The sequence below is a fragment of the Parus major genome, chromosome 2 (assembly GCF_001522545.3).
Source record: "Parus major isolate Abel chromosome 2, Parus_major1.1, whole genome shotgun sequence".
Taxonomy (NCBI): Eukaryota; Metazoa; Chordata; class Aves; order Passeriformes; family Paridae; genus Parus; species Parus major.
In genome coordinates, this window is record NC_031769.1 from 37,010,940 (window position 1) to 37,030,389 (window position 19,450).

Below are 19,450 nucleotides of genomic sequence, written 5' to 3' on the forward strand. Positions count from 1 at the left end.
GGACAAGATGACTCAGAAAGTCTATTCTTTCGCTCTTACTAATCACCAGTTTAACAAACAAGCATGTGAGGTATTTAGATCCTATTGATTGCTTTAGGAACAACAAACCACTTAAGTAAATTTAAAAAATACACTGAAAAGAAGGCATGTTGTATGCCATTTTTAGGTATGCAAAGTCATTTTCCCAGAGATCTCTTCCAGCCTGCAACACTGCTTACGAAAATGTCTTCAAGTTTATACTCCATGGCCTACTGTGTGGGCATTTATATAATAGTAGAGTTATGAGATTGTGCAAACAGGGTTTTTGTGGCTCAGGCCTGTTTAATTATGGACATGAGAACTGTTGGAGAACAGCTGAAAGTTCACTCATTCTCACGTGACAAGAAGGAGCAGCACAAACATCTCTTCCTCAGAGATGATGTGCTGAGTCACTGGAGAGTGATACAGTGCCTGACAACGCCTGAAAAAACTGAGCTGTCAAACAGAGGATGAAAGTGCATATACTGCAAGCCCAGCTTCCACGAAGAGCTACATCTTACCTACACACAAAAAGTACATACACTCTGCAGGTGGCCAAATGACCACTGAGATACTGAGGTATCTGTAAGGACCTTAAATGAGGCCATGGAACAGAACAGAGAGACATGGTAGGAGCAGAAGGCCAAACACAGGCAATTCTATTTCACACATATTTACACTAAATAAATATTTCAGATAAATCAAAGCAGATTAACCAGACACACACATTACACTCCAAAAACTGGACAACAACCAGGAAATGGGTATTTTATTTGCATCCACACTGCAGTTACAGGGATGAATTCAAGGATAGGTATTAAAATGCTCAGCAAGGTGAAATGACAAAAACATAGGCTATCTTAAGATAACCTTAAGATTTGTTTCCCAGGAGAACACACACCCTAGAAACCTGAATTTCTTCAGAAAGAAATCATGGAAGGTCAGAGCACCCTTGATACAAATTTAACTTAAATAAAAATAAAACTTTTTAATTGATATTTTTTATGGTATCTACCCATTTTTACTCAACAAACTCCTTGAAGGTCTCAAGGCTGGTGTATTCTGTGCAATGGGAGGTGACAGGTGCTCATCATAAGCACAGAAGACTGCTGATTCCCTAATTGGAACATAATCCTAAAACCATTACAGTAAGTTGTGGTAAATCAGAGAATGGATTGTGTTGAAAGGAACCTGTAAAGATCATCAGGTCAAATCCCCTGCCTTTGGCAAGGACATCCTTCACCTGATCAGGTTGTTCAAAGTCCCACCGAACCTGACCTTGAACACTTTCAATGACGGGGAATCTTCAACTTAATATCTTTAATATCTTAATATAATGTAATACACCTTAATGTCTTTAAGATCTTCATTAGTGACATCGACAGAGGGATTGAGTGTGCCCTCAGCAAGTTGGCGGGTGACACCAAGCTGAGTGGTACTGTTGACACACCTGAAGGACAGGATGCCATCCAGAGGGACCTGAAAGGCTGGAGAAGTGGGCCTATGGGAATCTCATGGGGTTTAACAAAACCAAGAACAAAGTGTTGCAGCTGAGTCAGGGCAACCCCTGATATCAGGCTGGGGATGAACGGATCGAGAGCAGCAGTGTTGACAAGGACTTGTGGGTGATGGTTGACAAGAAGCTGGACATGGCCCAACTGTGTGCATTCAAAGCCCTGAGATCCAATCCTATCCTGGGCTGCATCCAAAGCAGTGTGGCCAGACAGGCCAGGGAGGGGATTCTGCCCCTCTGGAAACCCCACCTGGAGCACTGCATCCAGCTCTGGTGTCCCCAACACAGGGAGGACCTCTAGGACTGAGTCCAGAGGAGGGACACCAAGTTGATCAGAGGGATGAAGTGTCTCTCCTGAGAGGAAAGGCTGAGAGAATCTGGATTATTCAACCTGGGAAAGAGAAGGCTTCAGGGTGACTTAATGTGGCCTTCCCATACTTGAAGGGATCTTCAGGAAAGATCAGACAAGACAATTTACAAGAGCATGTAGTGACAGGACAGGAAGGAATGGGCTCAAATTGAAAGAGAGTAGGTTTAAATTTTATATTAGGAAAAAGTTATTTACTGTAAGGGTGGTGAGGCAATGGAACAGACTGCCACATGTGAGTTATTCAAGGACAAGTTTGATGAGGCTCTGAGCAATCTGGTCTAGTTGAAGGTGTCCCTGTCCACAGCAAGAGGGTTAGAACTAGATGATCTTCAAGGTCTCCTTCCAACCCAAATAATTCTATTATCATATGATTCTATGAAGTTCTCTGGACAAATTTTTCCAACATGTCACCACTCTCATAGTAAACAACTTCTTCCAATGTAAAGGTAACCTCCTTCTTTTTAGAAATATTTCCCCTTGTCCTCTAACTACAGGCCCCAATAAAAACTCTCTTCTCATCTTTCTTGTAAGTGCCTTTGTCTGGGGCACAATAAGGTCACCCCAGAGCTTTTTCTTCTCCAAGCTGAGCGATCCCAACTCTCAAGTCTTTCCTCAGAGGAGTTCTACCACCCTGATAATTTTCCTGACCCTCCTCATAACCTGCTTTAATATATTGCTGTCTTTCACTGGGGACCTTAGAACAGGATGCTGTACTCCAGATGGGGTTGTACAAGAGTAGAATAGAGGAGAAGAATAACCTCTCTTGACTTAATGGCCACACTGCTTTTGAAGTAGCCCCAGCTACAGCTGTCCTTGTGGGCTGCAAACACACATTGCCAGGTCATGATCCATTTTTTGTGCATCAATACCCCAAAGTCCTTCTCCACTGGGTTGCTCTCAACCCTTGGAGCCCCCAGTCTGTACTGATACTAGGGACAGCTCTGACTGAGCTGCATGGCCTGGCCTTGGTTCTTGCCTTGGACTTGGACTTCATGAGCTTCACACAGGCCCAATGAAAGCAATTTCAAATGCAGACCAGGAGTGATGCCAAAACATAAGATAATTCTAAGAGAAAGATAAGAAAAAAATTGTTGTTGTCTCGGTTTAAACTTGCAGAAGGCCCAACTACAAGTTACAAACAGAGGAAAAAAATATTTAAAGAAGGTTGCAAAGGGATTAAGGTTATATACTCCTTAACAGTGCATCAATTTCAAAGAACATAACAGCAATGACTGGAGACAGTTCCTAGGGATCTGAGACACTATAAGTAGAAATAGCATCCATACAATCACATGTGACCATGTTTCAGGAACGATCTTTTGTACAAAGTCAGAATATAAACTCTGTGCATGACATAGAGCATAGACCATACATAGGAACAGGCAGAGTATTCCTAGAGATCTGAATCCAGCCTAATCTGACTCAAAACCTGAAAAAGACAAAAAAGTTTAATTTCATGAGATGTAAATCTCTCCTCTGCATCAGGAAATCAGTGTTTTACTGGTATTTCAAACAGAACCTAGCTTAAGGATTTAAGTGTATGGCAAATAAATCTGTCCAATTCAAATGACTGAATATATCATACTGGTGTTGATTTGTTCCTGTTTTGCAAACATCAAATTAAACATCTGAATTGCCAGGATTTTCTTATGTTTGCTCATTTCTTGTTTCCTCTACTTCTCCTGCAGACTTAAGTAAATATTCTGGGCAGCGATGAAAGCGTTATTACAATAAAGAACTCCTGAACCCAGGCATTATTTTTGTATTGTTCCCTATTTTCAATAACACTCAGCTAAACAGCAATATAGACTGTAAAGAAGAGTATAGCCATCTTACAGCTCAACTGCAGTGCTATGCAAGCAAATGAGAAAGTCAAACCCTCAGTTTCTAGATACCTGTAAATGAGCAATTACTCAAAGCTTGGCCCCAGAAGCAATAATCCCCTCAGTCTGACAAACACAAAATTTTGCGCACTACAGTTCTCCACCTGATAAAGGACCTTCTCATGGAAATAACATTAAAAATCAGCACAAAATATGTTTTTACTGCCAAGTTCTTCTACATAGGCAATATTCCATTTTGATTCACAGCAGACTTAGGCCATTGTGTTGTTGCCTGATTATTCTCTTCTGGAAACAAAGCATTCTGACAGCATGTCATCACTACTGAACTTAAAAGGATTTTATATGATGAGGAAAAATAGTCTTGTTATGCTACTCTGCTCAATTAAGTCAGAAAGCGTAAAACAAAACCATTATGTAGTGGCATACATAAAAATTGACTTTATTTTGTAAATTTCAGGCTGATAGTGTTTAAAAAAACTAACATGTATTTCAGACTCCTCCTCCAGTCTTCACTATCAAAACACTACTTCTTATTCATAACATCTAGAAAATTGGCACATCATTTCTGCAGCACATATCTCTCTTCTAGATAAAATAACTATCCAGGACAGGAGCCTAAGGAAAAGATTTCTTAAATCTCTTCTGACAGCTTTCTGACAGGTTTTCTCCCTATTTCCTGGCATAACCCTTCCCAGAAATACTTCTCAGCAAGCAAGTTTTCTACACTGTCCATTTCTATCAGCCATCAGGACACAATAGGAGAAGACTATACCTACTAACACAAGCTTCACCTCTATAAATAGAGAATGCAGCCCTTGTGCTGCCCTGGAAGTTGCTAGGTTGTTGCACAGGGTGGTTTTCAGGAAGCAAGGAGCACCACATTGGCACTCTAACCCAAGCTGCCACTGGAGTCCTACCTATGGTCAATGGACACTGTTACCTGCTCCTCCTCCTATCCCATAACCAGGGGAAGGTGAAATAGGAAGCTCTTACAAATGGACCTGGGGCTATTGACATAGAACAAGCAAACAGAAAAATCAGGGAATTAAACAAGGATTATTACATGTGGATCATGAGAAACGTGTCTGCAGAGTAACAATTTATTTTCCATCCATGTTTAGTACAACCCTGACACTACCACTGCTCTTCCAAGTCATACATTTCTAGTCAAAACTGTAGTGATCTTTCTTTCCAAAGAACATTTATTTGGAAAACCTCTATTAGCAACAAGCCTTTCATTTGGAGTTAGGGATGGAGCTTTTTAAGCAACATCACTCTTTCTGTTTTCAAGCATTTATTCAGATTTTCTACCCTGTGTTCTTCCATTACAGATTGAGCTTATACTCCAAAGTGTAATAAAATATTTTTTAGAAATTTAGAAATGTAATGAAATTAATAAAAGAATAAACAAACAAGGAGTGCAATGCACTCTCTGATTTTTCTACCTTGTAATGGCAAATGTCCTGCATATGTAAAATTCTGTCTCCTGCTCAGGAGGCTGAATTATATAATTCTGAGAGCTTTGGAAACAGGCAAAACCTAGTTTCTGATATACCTGTGCTTAGGAGACTACAAAAAACGTCTCCATGAGATTTTTTTCTGTCATAGGGTCCATCAGCATAGGGCTGATGCTGATGTCTTGCAAAACTAAGCATCTCCTCTTAGGCCAGAGATCCATCAATATTTTTCTACAAGTTAACTTCTAGACTTCGATGCTCTATGAAATTTCTCAATAACAAACCATTGGCTCCTGAATAGAACATGCACATTCACATGTTTACATTAAACAAGGCATGTTTAATACAACTGTTGAAACTTTGCATTTCTAACAACTAATTCTTAGAAGTACACAGACCTATGGCTTTTCTCTCTGCAGATGAAAATGCAGAAACCTAGCAAATGTTTGCAAAATGATCTCAAACCATTTTCAGAACAATTTAATTAGTTTTCTATTCCTCTGAATATTTTCAAATCCTATTTTAGAAAGCTACATAAGCATTATTTATAGCCATAGTTTTTCTCATTAAATAAAATTTAGTCATTCATCTTTTTAGATCAGATAAACTTGCAGTGAACCTGGGATTCTTCAGGGTCTGTTCCAGTGGGCTTTTTCCAGTTTAAACAGCTGTGCTGTTACAATTTCCTTTTAGTGTGACTTGAGGGTAACCATTTACTTCACAATCAAGAGCATAACACCTACAAATGTTCAGGTAACCAGATTGTTAATTGCTACCTTTGCTTTATGCTTCCTTGTATAAAATGTTCCTCCTTAAACTGAATGGTTCAAAGGTTCAGACATTATCTTCCTAACTTTTCTCAGGTTACTCAGTTTTTACTTTTTCCTCTACTCTCTGTCCAGGGATATGACAGATAAAGGTTTGCATATGCCATGTTCTAGTCTAGTCACTGCTTCAATGAAAGCTTTTGCCTTTGTGGAAATCAGTGCTGAATGTTTTGTTCAGAGGCAGCCAGCAAAAACTGAGTTTGATTTATAGTAAAGTCATCAGTAACAAATAAAGAAATCTTATGTTTGTAATAAACTGAATAAAATGAACAATGGTTGAAATGACTGTATAAAACACACCTTATTTGGATATTTGCAATACTTAAGGTTAGTATTTGGTTTAATTAGTTCTTATGCATATATCTGACTTTCTCCACTGGTAAGCTACTTTTGCTTTCACCTCTCCTAATATTTCTACCCAATACATCTGAATCCTCAAATTCCCTGAAGTTTGTCTTCAGATAAAATTAGAAGCATAACTGCTTAATAAATGGGAGCATTCCTCTGTAAATATACAATACAATGTCAGCACTTCTGCCATCTGATTTCTGAGTGGAATTTAATACATGAGCTGTGAATAGCTTATGACCTGTCCCATAATGTGGGATTCATCTAAATGTAGATACAGCTGAGCCAGTCCCTCATTATAATCTGAATAGACGGATGAGAACTTTCAGGGTTCACTTCACTTCATGCCGAAGTAGACATATAGCCTGCCTACTTTTGTTCACTTGTATCCATGCAAAACTTGGAGAAATTGCTGATTTTTCTCCATTATATTTTGTGAAGAAGCTTAGGCTGATTAGCTCAGATGCCTATGTCCATCACAACCAAACTCTCACACTAATTAGGATTGCCAGAGATGACTTATTTTCTCTGAAACATTTTATTCAAGTTTCTTCTTGGTCATGCTGTTCTCAAGTGAAGGCTGTTGAAAAGTGGCCAATAAATGACCAAAATTCTGGACTTCCCTCTAGCCTTTTGGGAAGTAGCCCAGACATGCTGCCAAACTCATTTGTTCCTGTGGAACTGCATGAGGGTCAAGAGGTCTTTAGAAATCCATTTCCTATGACTCAGTTTATGACCCTGATATTCTAAAAGTCAAGGGAAATGCTAATTTATTGATAACACAAGAGAGAATATCCAATTCAGGTGTTCTGTTATGGACCACTTGCTTGACCTGGGTTTAGCCACAGAGCATAAATGATTCTCCACTGACACTGTGTCAGATTGTCAGTGAAGTCTATGAAGATGAAACATCATCAACAGCTGCAGTCGATCATGAAGAGACATATTTACAAAGATCATTTTTTGATTAAACACTTTTTTTCTGCCTGACATTCACACACTGAAGCCCCTGTCAGCAGTTCTGTTTAAAGTCTAACATGATGTGTGGGTTACCTCCTTGGGCTGATAACGGTCAGCGGCTGATGTGTCCCCAGAAGTTTTGTCAGTTTGGAAAGAATTTCTGGAACTCTGCAAAACTACTCAGCCAGTCTATACATTTGGAGGTTGCTGCTAACCATCCCTGGCATATGAGCTAAACATAGCTGCGTTCAATAATGTGCTGTTCACAAAGAAAATGGGAACACGGAGGATGATGCGGCACGTCAGCACACATGATGAGAAGGCAAAGGTCACTTTGCAAGGCATAAACTATGAGCAGCAAGGCAGGTGACAGCAGCTCTGATGACAGCATCCTCACACTCAGGACTGACATATCTGCCAAAGGTGGACTTGGCAGATGGCCACACATCACAGGAAGCAGTATTTTGCATGGGAATAGACTTCAGAGTGCTGTTAAAAAGGGCTTCAAGTCTCACTCCTGAAAACTAGGCTCACTTTACGAGCGCTCTTACCAAATTATGTGCTACTAAGATAATGTTTAGGAATAACATGGTTTTGATATGAGTCTATTTTTGCTTTCTTACTTCCAAATTAATATAAGCATGACATATCCCTAAACATAATTATAGTAGCAAAGCAGTCTATGTAAGAAGAAAGAAACTGGAAATTTCTTACAAGATTAACAATTACTAACATTAATCATTAAAATTCTATATCAGTTATGTAATCAAACAATTAGCAAAACAATCTGAAAAGACTCTGAACCATGGAAAATCTTGAGGAAGAAAAATACAAGAAATTCTAATAGATATCTTTTAAAAGTTCCACTGGCTTATTGTGTTAATGACAAACAGTGATCACAAGGTATAACTGGTTGAAAGACCTCGACTCTAAAGCACACTAAACAAGTCTAAAGTTGTATCCATTTCAGTATGGGTTATCAGTAATTTGGTTACACCCAGCACACCTTAAAACCTTGCAGTATATTAACACTCTTTTTAAATTTTAAGTTTACTTGCAATAGTAGTAGTTCACTGACATATTGTTTCTGTGCATTTTAAGACTTGCAGATTGTAGTTTCTTTGTTAATGCTGTGAATATCTTGAATTTAAGACTGTATAAATAATTTTGACAATTAGCTTATTTTAATATACTTTAAAGCAAAATTAAAGCCTATGAAAGGTAAAAAACAAACATTTCTTACAGCAATTTGCTATTGATTGCTACAAATTGTTCTAGAATTCACATGTTCTTTTACTACTCTTAATTATTTTAATTAAGTTTTTTTCATGTCAATTAGAATTGGTTCAGAATGGAAAATTCCACCCCTTCTGTGTCTCTCAAAGTAGGAAAGCACACATGTTCTTAAGAGGGTTTTTTGCATATCGAGTATATGTAAATAAGGAAAAGAGCTTCCAAAAGTAATTGAAAAGGGGCATAATTCTGTGAAGTCAAAATTAACATAAAACCAATGTAGACCCCCCCCTTTTTTTTAGCATTAATTATCTCAGGAAAATTGGAACATTGATGACATATGCCAGTAAAATAATCAAAATACTAAAGAAGAAATGTGATTTCTATAATTATACATAGTATGACTAAGTAAAATAAAAAAGGGAGAAATCTATCCTAGTTTAAAGGTAAGACATGAGAAATAACACCTCTTAACCTGAAAAAAATACCCTGGATTGTTTGCCATTGAATAGTTCATACAGCACCTAACACTGTTTTCATTCTCACTTGATTTGCCTCAACAGAGTTTTCTTCTTTAGGCTCTGTAAATGTTTAGTATCTCTCAGGAAATTTCTTGGAGATGGGATATAGCATTCCATTGCTCTGAAACTTTCCCTCTCTGAGGGTTGCAGTGAACTGTAAGTTAGTGAAGCTCTGCACGTCCTAAATTACTGCGGGAAATCCACAAGCCCTGGGACTAAACATGGCCTGAAACCTTATTGCATGTCATTCGGAAACATTCCATTTCTCCCTTCTACATTTCCTCTGACTAACACTCAGGTAGGCATCAATTTATGGCCTATCAGAGTGTCTGAAAGAGCTATTCAGCCCTCAGTAAGGGAGAGGATATTCCAGGTTTAATGGAGTACATAAAACGCTGCTTTGTGCCCTCTCAAGCCTTCCATGGAAGCTGTGGCTCAGTGTAACTGTTGGGAGTGCACTTACTGCATTGAAGTTGGGGAAGAGATTCACTGCTGCGGCAGTGTCCAGAGGAAACGGGAGGAACGGCTTAATATCCAGCGATGGCTGCAAGGGCGGTGCAGGAGGACGCACAAGGGCTGGAAGAGCAGGGCTCTGGCATGTACCACCTGCATGTACAAAGACACAGAGAGCACTCAGCAAGATTAGCAGGGTGGGGATGAAAGCTAGCACACACAAAAAGGAACAATAAAAAGACTGCATTGGATCAAACAAATACGTTTTGATTTGTCCAAAAATTATTGCGTTACTGAAAAAAAAAAATAACAGCACAGCTGACTCAGTGACTGAGTTGGTTATAATTCTTTGCCAGCAATTGCTTCAGGTTTTAGTCTGTCATGATTAGAATTACCTTATAAACCATTTATTTCCATGGATAATCTGGAACAATCATTCACCATATGTCTAACTTCCCCTGAGAGCTTCAGCTAGCCTCATTCTCTAATAATTTCAGCGCTTCATCCCTACCCTGTTGCTCAACCCTACAAAGGCAGGTTACTCAAAAAGATAAAGAACAACTTGCTGTTTAGCTCAGCAAAAGTCATGATATTTGCATATTTCTGATTTTTTAAATTAAATGCTCACTCACGGAGCCAACAGCTTCCGCTTCACCCTAAACCACACAAACACAACATACCTTGCTGCCTCAACAGTTGATCAATACAAATCTAAAAATAACAGTTTCAGGAGCCATTGAAATTCTGTTTATGGGAAGGTGCCGATGAACACTTTCTGCTCTTTGCAAGGGGAGGACCTGATTCAGACTGTGCAGCAGAAAGCTCCTCCCAGCTAACCACCAGCTCTGTGGGAACATAATGCAAATGAAGAAATCCCCTTGCATACCAATAAGGCACTACCTGTTTGCAGTGGACCCTATTTTGCCTATTTCTTTGCCCCTGGCCACAGACATCTACAAGCTGGAAGGATCCAAGTTCATTCTCTGCTTTCAGTGTCTCCTATATTTTGGTTGCACTCCAAAACATCAATTCCCTGTTAATTAAAGACTATTTGGATCCTAGGAAACTGTTAAAATATGCCAGTGTTCTTCTAATCTGAGAGGCAGGCAACAGACTGTAAAAACCTGCTGGTAAGAGTCCAAGAGACACTGAAAAAAAATGAAAGGGAAGTTTTACCCTACTCACTGAACAGAGACACAAGCAGACAGATCAACAGAGGGAGAGATCCGAAATCTGTTTCTTTTTTTCCCTCTCATACGTACAGACATTGCATTAAACAATTTTCACACGTCCTTTAAGAGCGCAAATATAAAGTAGTCAGACTGATATATAAAATCTCTCCATATTTGGCCAGCAAATCTGCTAACAAGGTTTGTCATGTTATACATCTAATTGAGGGCTAAAAACAAGGACTTAATTAACCAGTTGTAGAAGATCATCCAAGTTGTGCTTCAAGATATATAATCAGCTGGAGCCAAATTTTGAAGACTGCATTTTTTTACCAACTTTCAACTCCTCTGTGAAGTGTTTCACTAAAAATCACTAGTAAATTAAAGGTAGTGCATTAGGGGTCACTGCAATCTCGTGGTAGTTTTTAATCCCAAGTAACTTCCATTTTTGGGGTGGTTTCTACATTGTACCTCAATGTAAGTGTATAAGAAATCAAAAGTCTGAATGCAGCGGCTGAGGATAGAGGCAACAGAAAAGCAGAGTGCAAGCAGCATAGAATTATCAAGTCTTTGACTGACATTGCTTTGGCAATTGCTACATTCCCATGACATTATTACAAAAATACTGTACAAATAAATCTAACAGGTCAGAATGATGATAAGGTAGTGTTGAACATGCCAATCATACTATCTCAGAATAGGAAAGACCCATAAATGTACTTCTTAACATGCTGTAAATACTTAGCTTTACTTATATAAAACTTTTACACATCATGAAAGGAAGAAGTCACTCTTAGTAAAGCAAAAAAAGAACACATTGCACCTGAGATGGTACAGAATTACAGAGATATTTCAAGGTGAGCATTTGCCTGGCAACAGCAAAGAATTTGAGGCCAATCAAACATTCTGTAACTCACAAATGTAAATGTAAACTGGACTGAGAAATGTCACCTGTGCTTGGGGACACAGCTCATTGGGTGTATTATCTCAGAACTACAGAGAAGAGCTTCACAGGTTTGGATTACCTAGAACAACATCATTGGTATCCCAAACTCATCTAAGATACCAAGGCATGGAGGATGAAATATTTCTATTCTGTGATCCTTTCCTGTGGCATGACTCGGCACTCACGCACCTGCTGCTGCCAGTGCGATGCAAAGCCATCTGGGGACAAGAATGAGCTTTAAATGGAAAAATCCAGCCAGCTCTGCAGGACCTTGGCTGGGACTCAGAGCCTCTGGAACAGAGTTTAAAATCTACCACAGTCCTGGCTACAGTGGCACAGAAAATTAGTATGTTCAGGAGCACAGCTGCTCTCTGTTTTTTCAATAGTGTCAGACGTGTTCCTAAATGATGGAGCATGTGAGAGGCATCATGAAATCTGAGCCTTTGCTTAAAAATATTCTGTAATGTTTACAGCTGCAAAAAGTAGCTTCTCTTTCCATTTAACATGCACAGAGTTGTAGTCTAGAATCTGCAACAGAAGAACTGAAGCAATGGCAGGCATTTCTGTGACAGCTTAGCTTGGACAACCTTTGAGAATGCCAATGTTAACTATTTCACACCTAATCCATTAGCAGAGGGATGGAGAGGGATAGAAGCCCACTGGGAAAAGTTCTTGAAGACTGTACACAGATAAATTGCAAGTGTTACAGAATGTTGCATTACAGTGAAGAACCATAAAATTTGCTTATGACATTTTTGGTGTTGTGTCGGATAAGTTTCTCCACAAAGACCTTCATAGCATACTCTGAGCAGATGCAGCACTGCTGATAAACAATGAGGGTGAAGGTTCAATGTCAGCCTTTCTATAAGCTTTCTACCAGCAAGGTTTGGAAAACATTGGCCAAGAAAACTAGGAAAAAATCCCACAACAACAATCCCATAGGTTTTGTCCACAGCCTGTGCCTGATGCTCAATATTATTAATATTATTACCTGAAGTTCACATAGATAACCTTGTCTTCATGAGGAGCATACTACAATTACTTAAAATGGCAGGATAATGAAGTATTTTCTAATTCCAGTCTTACAAGCTAGTGATGTTAGAGTCTCATCTCTTTTTAAAGAGAAGGAGAATCAGATTCTAAATGGGAGATGAATGTTCCAACGTTTGAGATATTCACGTCAATACTGTTACCCAAATTTTCTTTGTAGGGAAACCAAGAATAATACTACTTCAAAGCTTAATTGGCTCAGCATTTTGACCAAGTTTGAAGTAATCATTTGTTTCTTCAATTTTCTGACAATTTAAATCACAGGCAAGGTAATCACTTATAGATCCATCCATCCATGCTATACATCCAAAGTGTGTGCATACGAGTTTGGGGAAAAGCTTACAACAAACCTTTGCCCCTTCCTAAATCACACTGAAACTGTTTGCACAGGGATGCAGTTCTGTGTCTCCAGCAGGGACTAGACATTTTGCCCTACCACTGGGTAATCTGGTTTGCACTACAGCACCGTGTTCTGGGCACAGACAGTCCCTGTGCTACAAAGCCAGGTGCACAACATGAGGTCCATGCTCTTGGTGACACAGCCCAGTGAAGTGGCTTCTCCTTCTGAAACCACTGGTGATACGAACTTCATCAGCACAAGACCTTTCTTGACCAAACCAAGGGAATATGACAGAAACAGATAAGGAGATGATTCCTGCCCGTTGTGCCTCGAACTGTTCATTCCATAAGGAATTAGCACATTTTATTTGTTTTGAGAATGAATGGGAACAAATACTGGTGTCAGTCTTTTCTCCTGCTTCCCTGTGCCCCATTTTTACTTTAGATACCATGTTTCACTATGGAACTAAAAATAGATTTTAAAATGAGGATCATTCTTAAAAAAAAAACCAAAAAACAAACAAACAAACAAACAAAAACCTGTGTGTCATTAGAAGTGCTAAAGTTTTAATCTTATCTTAACAATTTTTTTTTGGTGACAATTCTTTACAAAAAGTTAACAGATTCTGGGGAAAATATTTGCTTTCAGCAAAATAGCACTAACTAGAAAGAAAGTTTCCCATGTAAATTTTTGTGCCCAGCTCACCTGAAATTTTTCTCAGACCAGTGTTAGGTGAGGAGTATAAACAGCTGTAAGTACTGACTCTAAAATATGGATTAAGAGAGTCACAAAAACTGAATATGCACAAAGGAAAAGAAACAAAATAGCTCTAGAATAAACAGACATCATAAAGCAGGGTGATTTTTAATACAGAATAATAAATAGCAAGATTTCTTGATGTTTTTCAAGCAGGCTCCCTAACAAACAATTTAGCAACCACCTATTGTTGTATTTTGTGACTTGTCAATAGAAGAAGTTATGTTACATCTTTCTCTGTATAGTCTTTCCTCATGCATACCTTCATTCCCAATCCTTCAAGTTTAAACTTAACTGCAGATTTAGTTTCCAGAAAAAGAATCACAAGACGCATTATCAAATAGTCTCTCCTAAGGAGGAATCTAGCTCAGCTTTTGCAGACACAAAAATGTAGATAATTTTTTGCAATGCATTTGAAACTTGGAGGTATGTAAACTGGGCAGAAACTCTAAACTAATACCCCATTAATCTAACTCTTTTGCAGTTCTTCCATCACTAACTATTACCATCATAAACACTGAGTGAAAAAGCAAATCTCTGCAAATTTTATTTTCATTCCTTCATTACTTTGCAATTTTTTCCTTCTGTCCATGTGTGCAGCTATTTTGAATACAGCAAAGACACTAAACTGATGTACCCTTTCCTTGCCTTCCTAGAGTCTGAATTGGCTTTCAGGATCATAAAGATATTTCCATGTTTTACAACCCATCTCACACCTCTCTTAATATTTACATGATAACTTGTCTGAGGTCAAAAAAATGCACACATTCTGCCTTGGCAAAAGCTCAGAGAACTTTTCAGATGGTATGACTCAGTGGAGAAGCTGGGAAAGTACCACACATTTCCAACTGAAAAGTTGGCTTCTAGGAGGCTTTAAAAGATAACTTCTAAAGCTTTCATTAATATTTTTTATATATGATCCCTTTATCTAACAATACACATGCAGAAAGCATTAAAACATATCCTAGGGACCCTGAGCCAAAACAAGAACTATCATAGAAAATTTTCAAGAACACTGACTCAGGCTATTTTAAAGTATAAAAGGGAAAGGATATGTGGGGAGCTCATGGTCTAGCTTATAAATGTTAATAAGCCTACATTTGAACAACTCAATATCAGCTAGAACTTTTAATTTGCTATGAATTAAGTTTGCCTAGTGGGCCAAAGAGGGCCAAAGAAAAGGTATATCTGCAGGGATTTTTTCAAAAAGACAGTAAAGGCACAAGCATTCAAGAACAGCAGGCTATCCATGGTAAATAATGCTCTTTCATGGTCTAAAATATCACATTTATATTTTCAGGGAATCTGATAAAATAGGAAATTTTAAGACATCCAAAACCAAAAGAATAAAATTCTCTGGGATCTAACAGAGAAAATATGGCATGAACATGTGTTTTTTAGGAATTAGTTTAATGTAATTTTTCACAGACCATAGTCACTAGGGTACTCCCTTTCATCACTGTATGGCAATATTCAGTTTTACAACAGATACTTCTCTCAAAAGCTGCTTAATCATCCCTTTAAAGGTACATTCAGTTCCATAATAAGTAGTACCAGTGATTTAACCTGGCATGGAAAAATGAGCCTCACTTTATGGCCACACTGCTTATTTGTAGTTATTATGTACTAGTTTTACATAATAAAGTGACTAAAATATGAACTCAACATAGAGAAAGTTAGCTAACATGCAACCTGTGTCTTTTATGTGCAGAAAGAAACTTTTGATTTTCAATATGCAATTTTTATAGGTTACTTATTATTACATATGAACTGAAAGGAGATTAGGTGGAAACAAATTACATGATGCCTCTGGAGAATTTATTGCTCAGAAAATCTATTTTCTGACCATTTATAGTCTTAGAACTCAGCTTCTTGTGAGGGCTTTTTATCATTTTGAGCGATTTGTTTCTTTTTTTAAAATTTATTTCTTTTAAAAGGAGAAATGAGAATCTTAAAGTGCTTTTGACTTCTGTATTGTTCACAGACTTTTTGGGGAATCAAAAAGTCACTTTCATTATTTAGTAATCTCAAAAGAATTAATTAAAAAATACGATAGCCACATTTAAACACATTACTTTTACATATAATCACTCTTAGGTGCGGAAAAGAAAGAAAAACCCCAACTGTATTAAATATTTGAAGCCCACTCGAAAAGAAGAGCCTTCAAAATGGGACTCCAACCACACCAGCCTTGTTCCTGCTGGCTCCCCTGAGACAGCCTGAGGATCAAGTTCACTGTGTGGCTAGACAAGCTTTCCTTTCACAGGTTTTGCTGTTAGCAAGGCTAGATGTGGCTAGTCACTTTGAAGAGGATGAATGCAACACTGTCTCAGCTGTGGAGATCTGTGAGTAATTGATTTTTCAGTTCACTGGCCAAACCAAAAAAAAATAGAGACAATTAGTGGGGGAAAGCCCCTACCAGTGTCAGCTGAAACTCTTCTTTCACCTAAAATGACATCCTATAGCTCTTACTTAGATACTTAGCTCTTTTTTTTTATTTAAATATTGGCAGATTTCAAACACCCAGATCCAAACAACTTGAAATGACTCATTACAAAAATATTTTTTTCCTCTTCCTTTTTTTTTTTCCTGATTGGCACAAATCAGTACCCACTGTTTATTTATAGAGAGCATTTTTCAGTACATACACTGTTCACCTGGAAAGTTTGAATCAACTCTGGGTCATTTGCTGGTATTCAAAGTATTATTTTTTCTAAAGAAAATATTTATTCTCTGGTTCCTGCAAAGTGATCTAGTTTAGGAAAAGAATTATTTTTATTATTATTATTAGTTTTAGAAGCCTTCAGCTATGCATTATGTAGTGTTTTTTAAAGTCTTTCACACATAAGAAACAAACATTTTGAAACACATAAGATCATATATCCCAATAATTTTGATTGGAAAATATACTCCTCTAGGTGTATAGAGGAGTAAATTTCTCTTTTCATTACACAGAAACCTGTGAAACTACTATTATGAAGTTTGACTGGGAAAATGCAGAAACAAATTTGCATGTGTACTCTGATACCCATTATCTTCTGTTATTTTTTCCTTTACTTTGCTAGCAAGCTCAAGTTTCTGCTCCCACTTTGCTACCTTTTTTTCCTCCCGTTCCTTTATCATCTGCATTACAGCCCACCTTACAGACAATGAAGTCCAGTCTGACTGAATGGGGTTGAAGTGCTCAGAATTGTGCAGGTCTTACCCACCTCAGGCCGCAAGGCTAATTAATGTGAGAGCCCCCATTAACCCCACAAAATACCACCTCTTTTGCCCCATATCTAGAATATGCTATGGACCTCAGGAAACATTCTACTGAAGAAAATACTGGTGTGTTTTGTTTTTGCATAGCTACTGAAAAGCCATGATCTGAACTCCAGTACTTAACACTGTCAAGCAAGGAATTTGTCTAACTCACTATGGGCCACATCTTATACGGATTATAAACGGCACAACAGCAGAGACTTAGCTTTTTATTTTAGCAACATGACCTACCTAATTCAGCTCTTCAGAGTCCTTTGGGTTTTTATTGCAGTTGGTCAGACATATTTGGATTTTTTTTTTTCCCCCTACTGGAAATTGTTGGCTTACTGAAAGTTAAACTATCCAAAATCCATGTTCCACTTTCTATAAAGTTCTGCCTATTTCTAGTATAAGGAAACAATTAGAAATTGTCCAATTTGGTCAGGATGCTTATTAACAGCTGCCCATACCAAGTACCAACCATGCCAACTACCAGAGAACCAGAAAGCCCAAGACTGTAAGTCATAGATTTGGAGAAGACAAACTAGAATGCCCATGAACCTCAGCCCTCCTCCCTCTTGAGGATGGAGGAGCTTTTAATTTCTATCTGCCTTACAAAAAAATTCAAATATCAAATATCCATCAGCCTTACTTTTTTCTCTATGCAATTCCATTATTAATTCTCTGGAAACTTCTACTTGGCAAGAGATTATCTCAATTTTTCAGTTAGGAACCTAGGACAGACAGCAAAAGTCTTCTCAAAGCTTACACAGGAATCTGTGTCACACAAAGGACCTGACCTCTAGGTCTCCAAATTTAGTGCTCTGAGCACTGTAATATCTTCTCCTGGTTGTAGGCTAATAGCAAACTGAACATGCTTTCATTTAGACTTGAATGATCTCACAGATAATGTCAAAACTTGTTCTTCTTTCAGTGCCAGAAATGCTAGAGGAAAGAGGAGTTCACCAACGAGTCTACATCTGCACTAATGATCCTATTTTCTTTTGGCAAACTATGTATCCTCAGCTCTACATTACCATTTACTTCCCACACTGCTCACGTTTATACTACTTTTACTTTCTTTTGTAAGAAAGTGAATCCAAGGAACTGAAACACCTGCCTTGCACAGAGTGAGCTAAAAATGTAGAGACATTCGTACCACCATGCAGTAATGTCAGGACAGAAAAGATGGCTGAGAAGAGACCTTGTGGATGCTAGCTTTGGAGCAGGCTGCAGGCCCCATGGCCTCTCAGTCCTGCCTGACAGCTAGCCTGAGAAATTCATAGGAGGATTTCAAAACAATCCTCAGAGACAGAAAACAACTGCCAGGTGCTGTTTGTCTGTCCTCTTGTTTTCCTTGCAAGAGAAAGTCAAGGGGTGTTGTGCCCTACTGACCAATGATGGTGATGTGTTGATTTGCTAACCAATAAGAGTTTCCTTTCTGTAGTTTCCATGAGCTAATCTATAAAACAAGCCTAAAGCAATAAACTAGAGAATTCTCCTGTTCTGACTCCCTTGAGAGTGTGTCATTCTTTCCTACCATTCCCAATTAGAACGACAAGACCTCATCAATGTAAATAAATGTTGGAAGGTAGGGTGTCAATAGAACGAAGCTGGGTTCTGCTCAGTGGTGCCAAGGGCAAGAGGCAATGGGCAGAAACTGATGCACAGGAAGTTCTTGTGAACATGAGGAAGAACTTCTTTACTGTGTGAATAACTGAGCACTGGCATAGATTTTTCAGAGGTTGTGGAGTCTCCCTCACCAGAGATACTCAAGAACCATCTGGTTGCAGTCCTGCGTCATGTGCTCTAGGATGATCCTGCTTGAGTAGGGAGATTGGACCAGATGACCCCAGTGTTCTTCCTTCTAATCTGACTCATTCTGTGATTCTGTATAAAAAACAGGTTTCCCTTTTCTTTCCATGATGATCTTGGCTAGTTATTCCCACATAAAGCAGCTACCCTAGTGTGATTTCCAGCCTGCAGCAAAGATTTACTTTCAGGCTCCAGCTAAGGTGGGAAGCATGGGTGTTTTCAGAGGAGCGCAAAAACACAGTGAAGTTAGAGGAAGGGCACAGTGTTACAAATGTGCATTTCCCCAAAACTGCATGCGCAGTGTTTCTGAATACCTTTCAGCCTATAAATATATTTTGTGACAGTGTTGAACTAATTACACCATTTAGTTACTGACACATCATGGATCTCTCCTAACCCGTGGGTCAGAATGTGGTTTGTAGCATCTACTGGAGAGATACTAGATCTTATCAGATCATGTCCAGCAGAAAGTGGTTACAAACTAACTGGATCTAAATGTTGAAACGAGGAAGAAACTGCTGAAAGCCATTAAGATACATCCCAAAGTCTGCTCCCCTGAGGTCACAGAGTCCCAGTAGATCCTAACT

At 38.5% G+C, this 19,450-nt stretch overlaps 1 protein-coding gene across 2 annotated transcripts in view; it reads right to left on the reverse strand.

Moving 5' to 3' along the window:
• Nucleotides 1-19,450, reverse strand: part of ZNF385D (zinc finger protein 385D) — a 410,782-nt gene that overhangs the window by 122,493 nt on the left and 268,839 nt on the right. For both annotated transcript variants that reach the window (XM_015619763.1, XM_015619766.3), the window contains one exon: nucleotides 9,555-9,697. In XM_015619763.1, coding sequence (XP_015475249.1) covers nucleotides 9,555-9,697 — 143 coding nt within the window. The remainder of the gene's footprint in view (nucleotides 1-9,554; nucleotides 9,698-19,450) is intronic.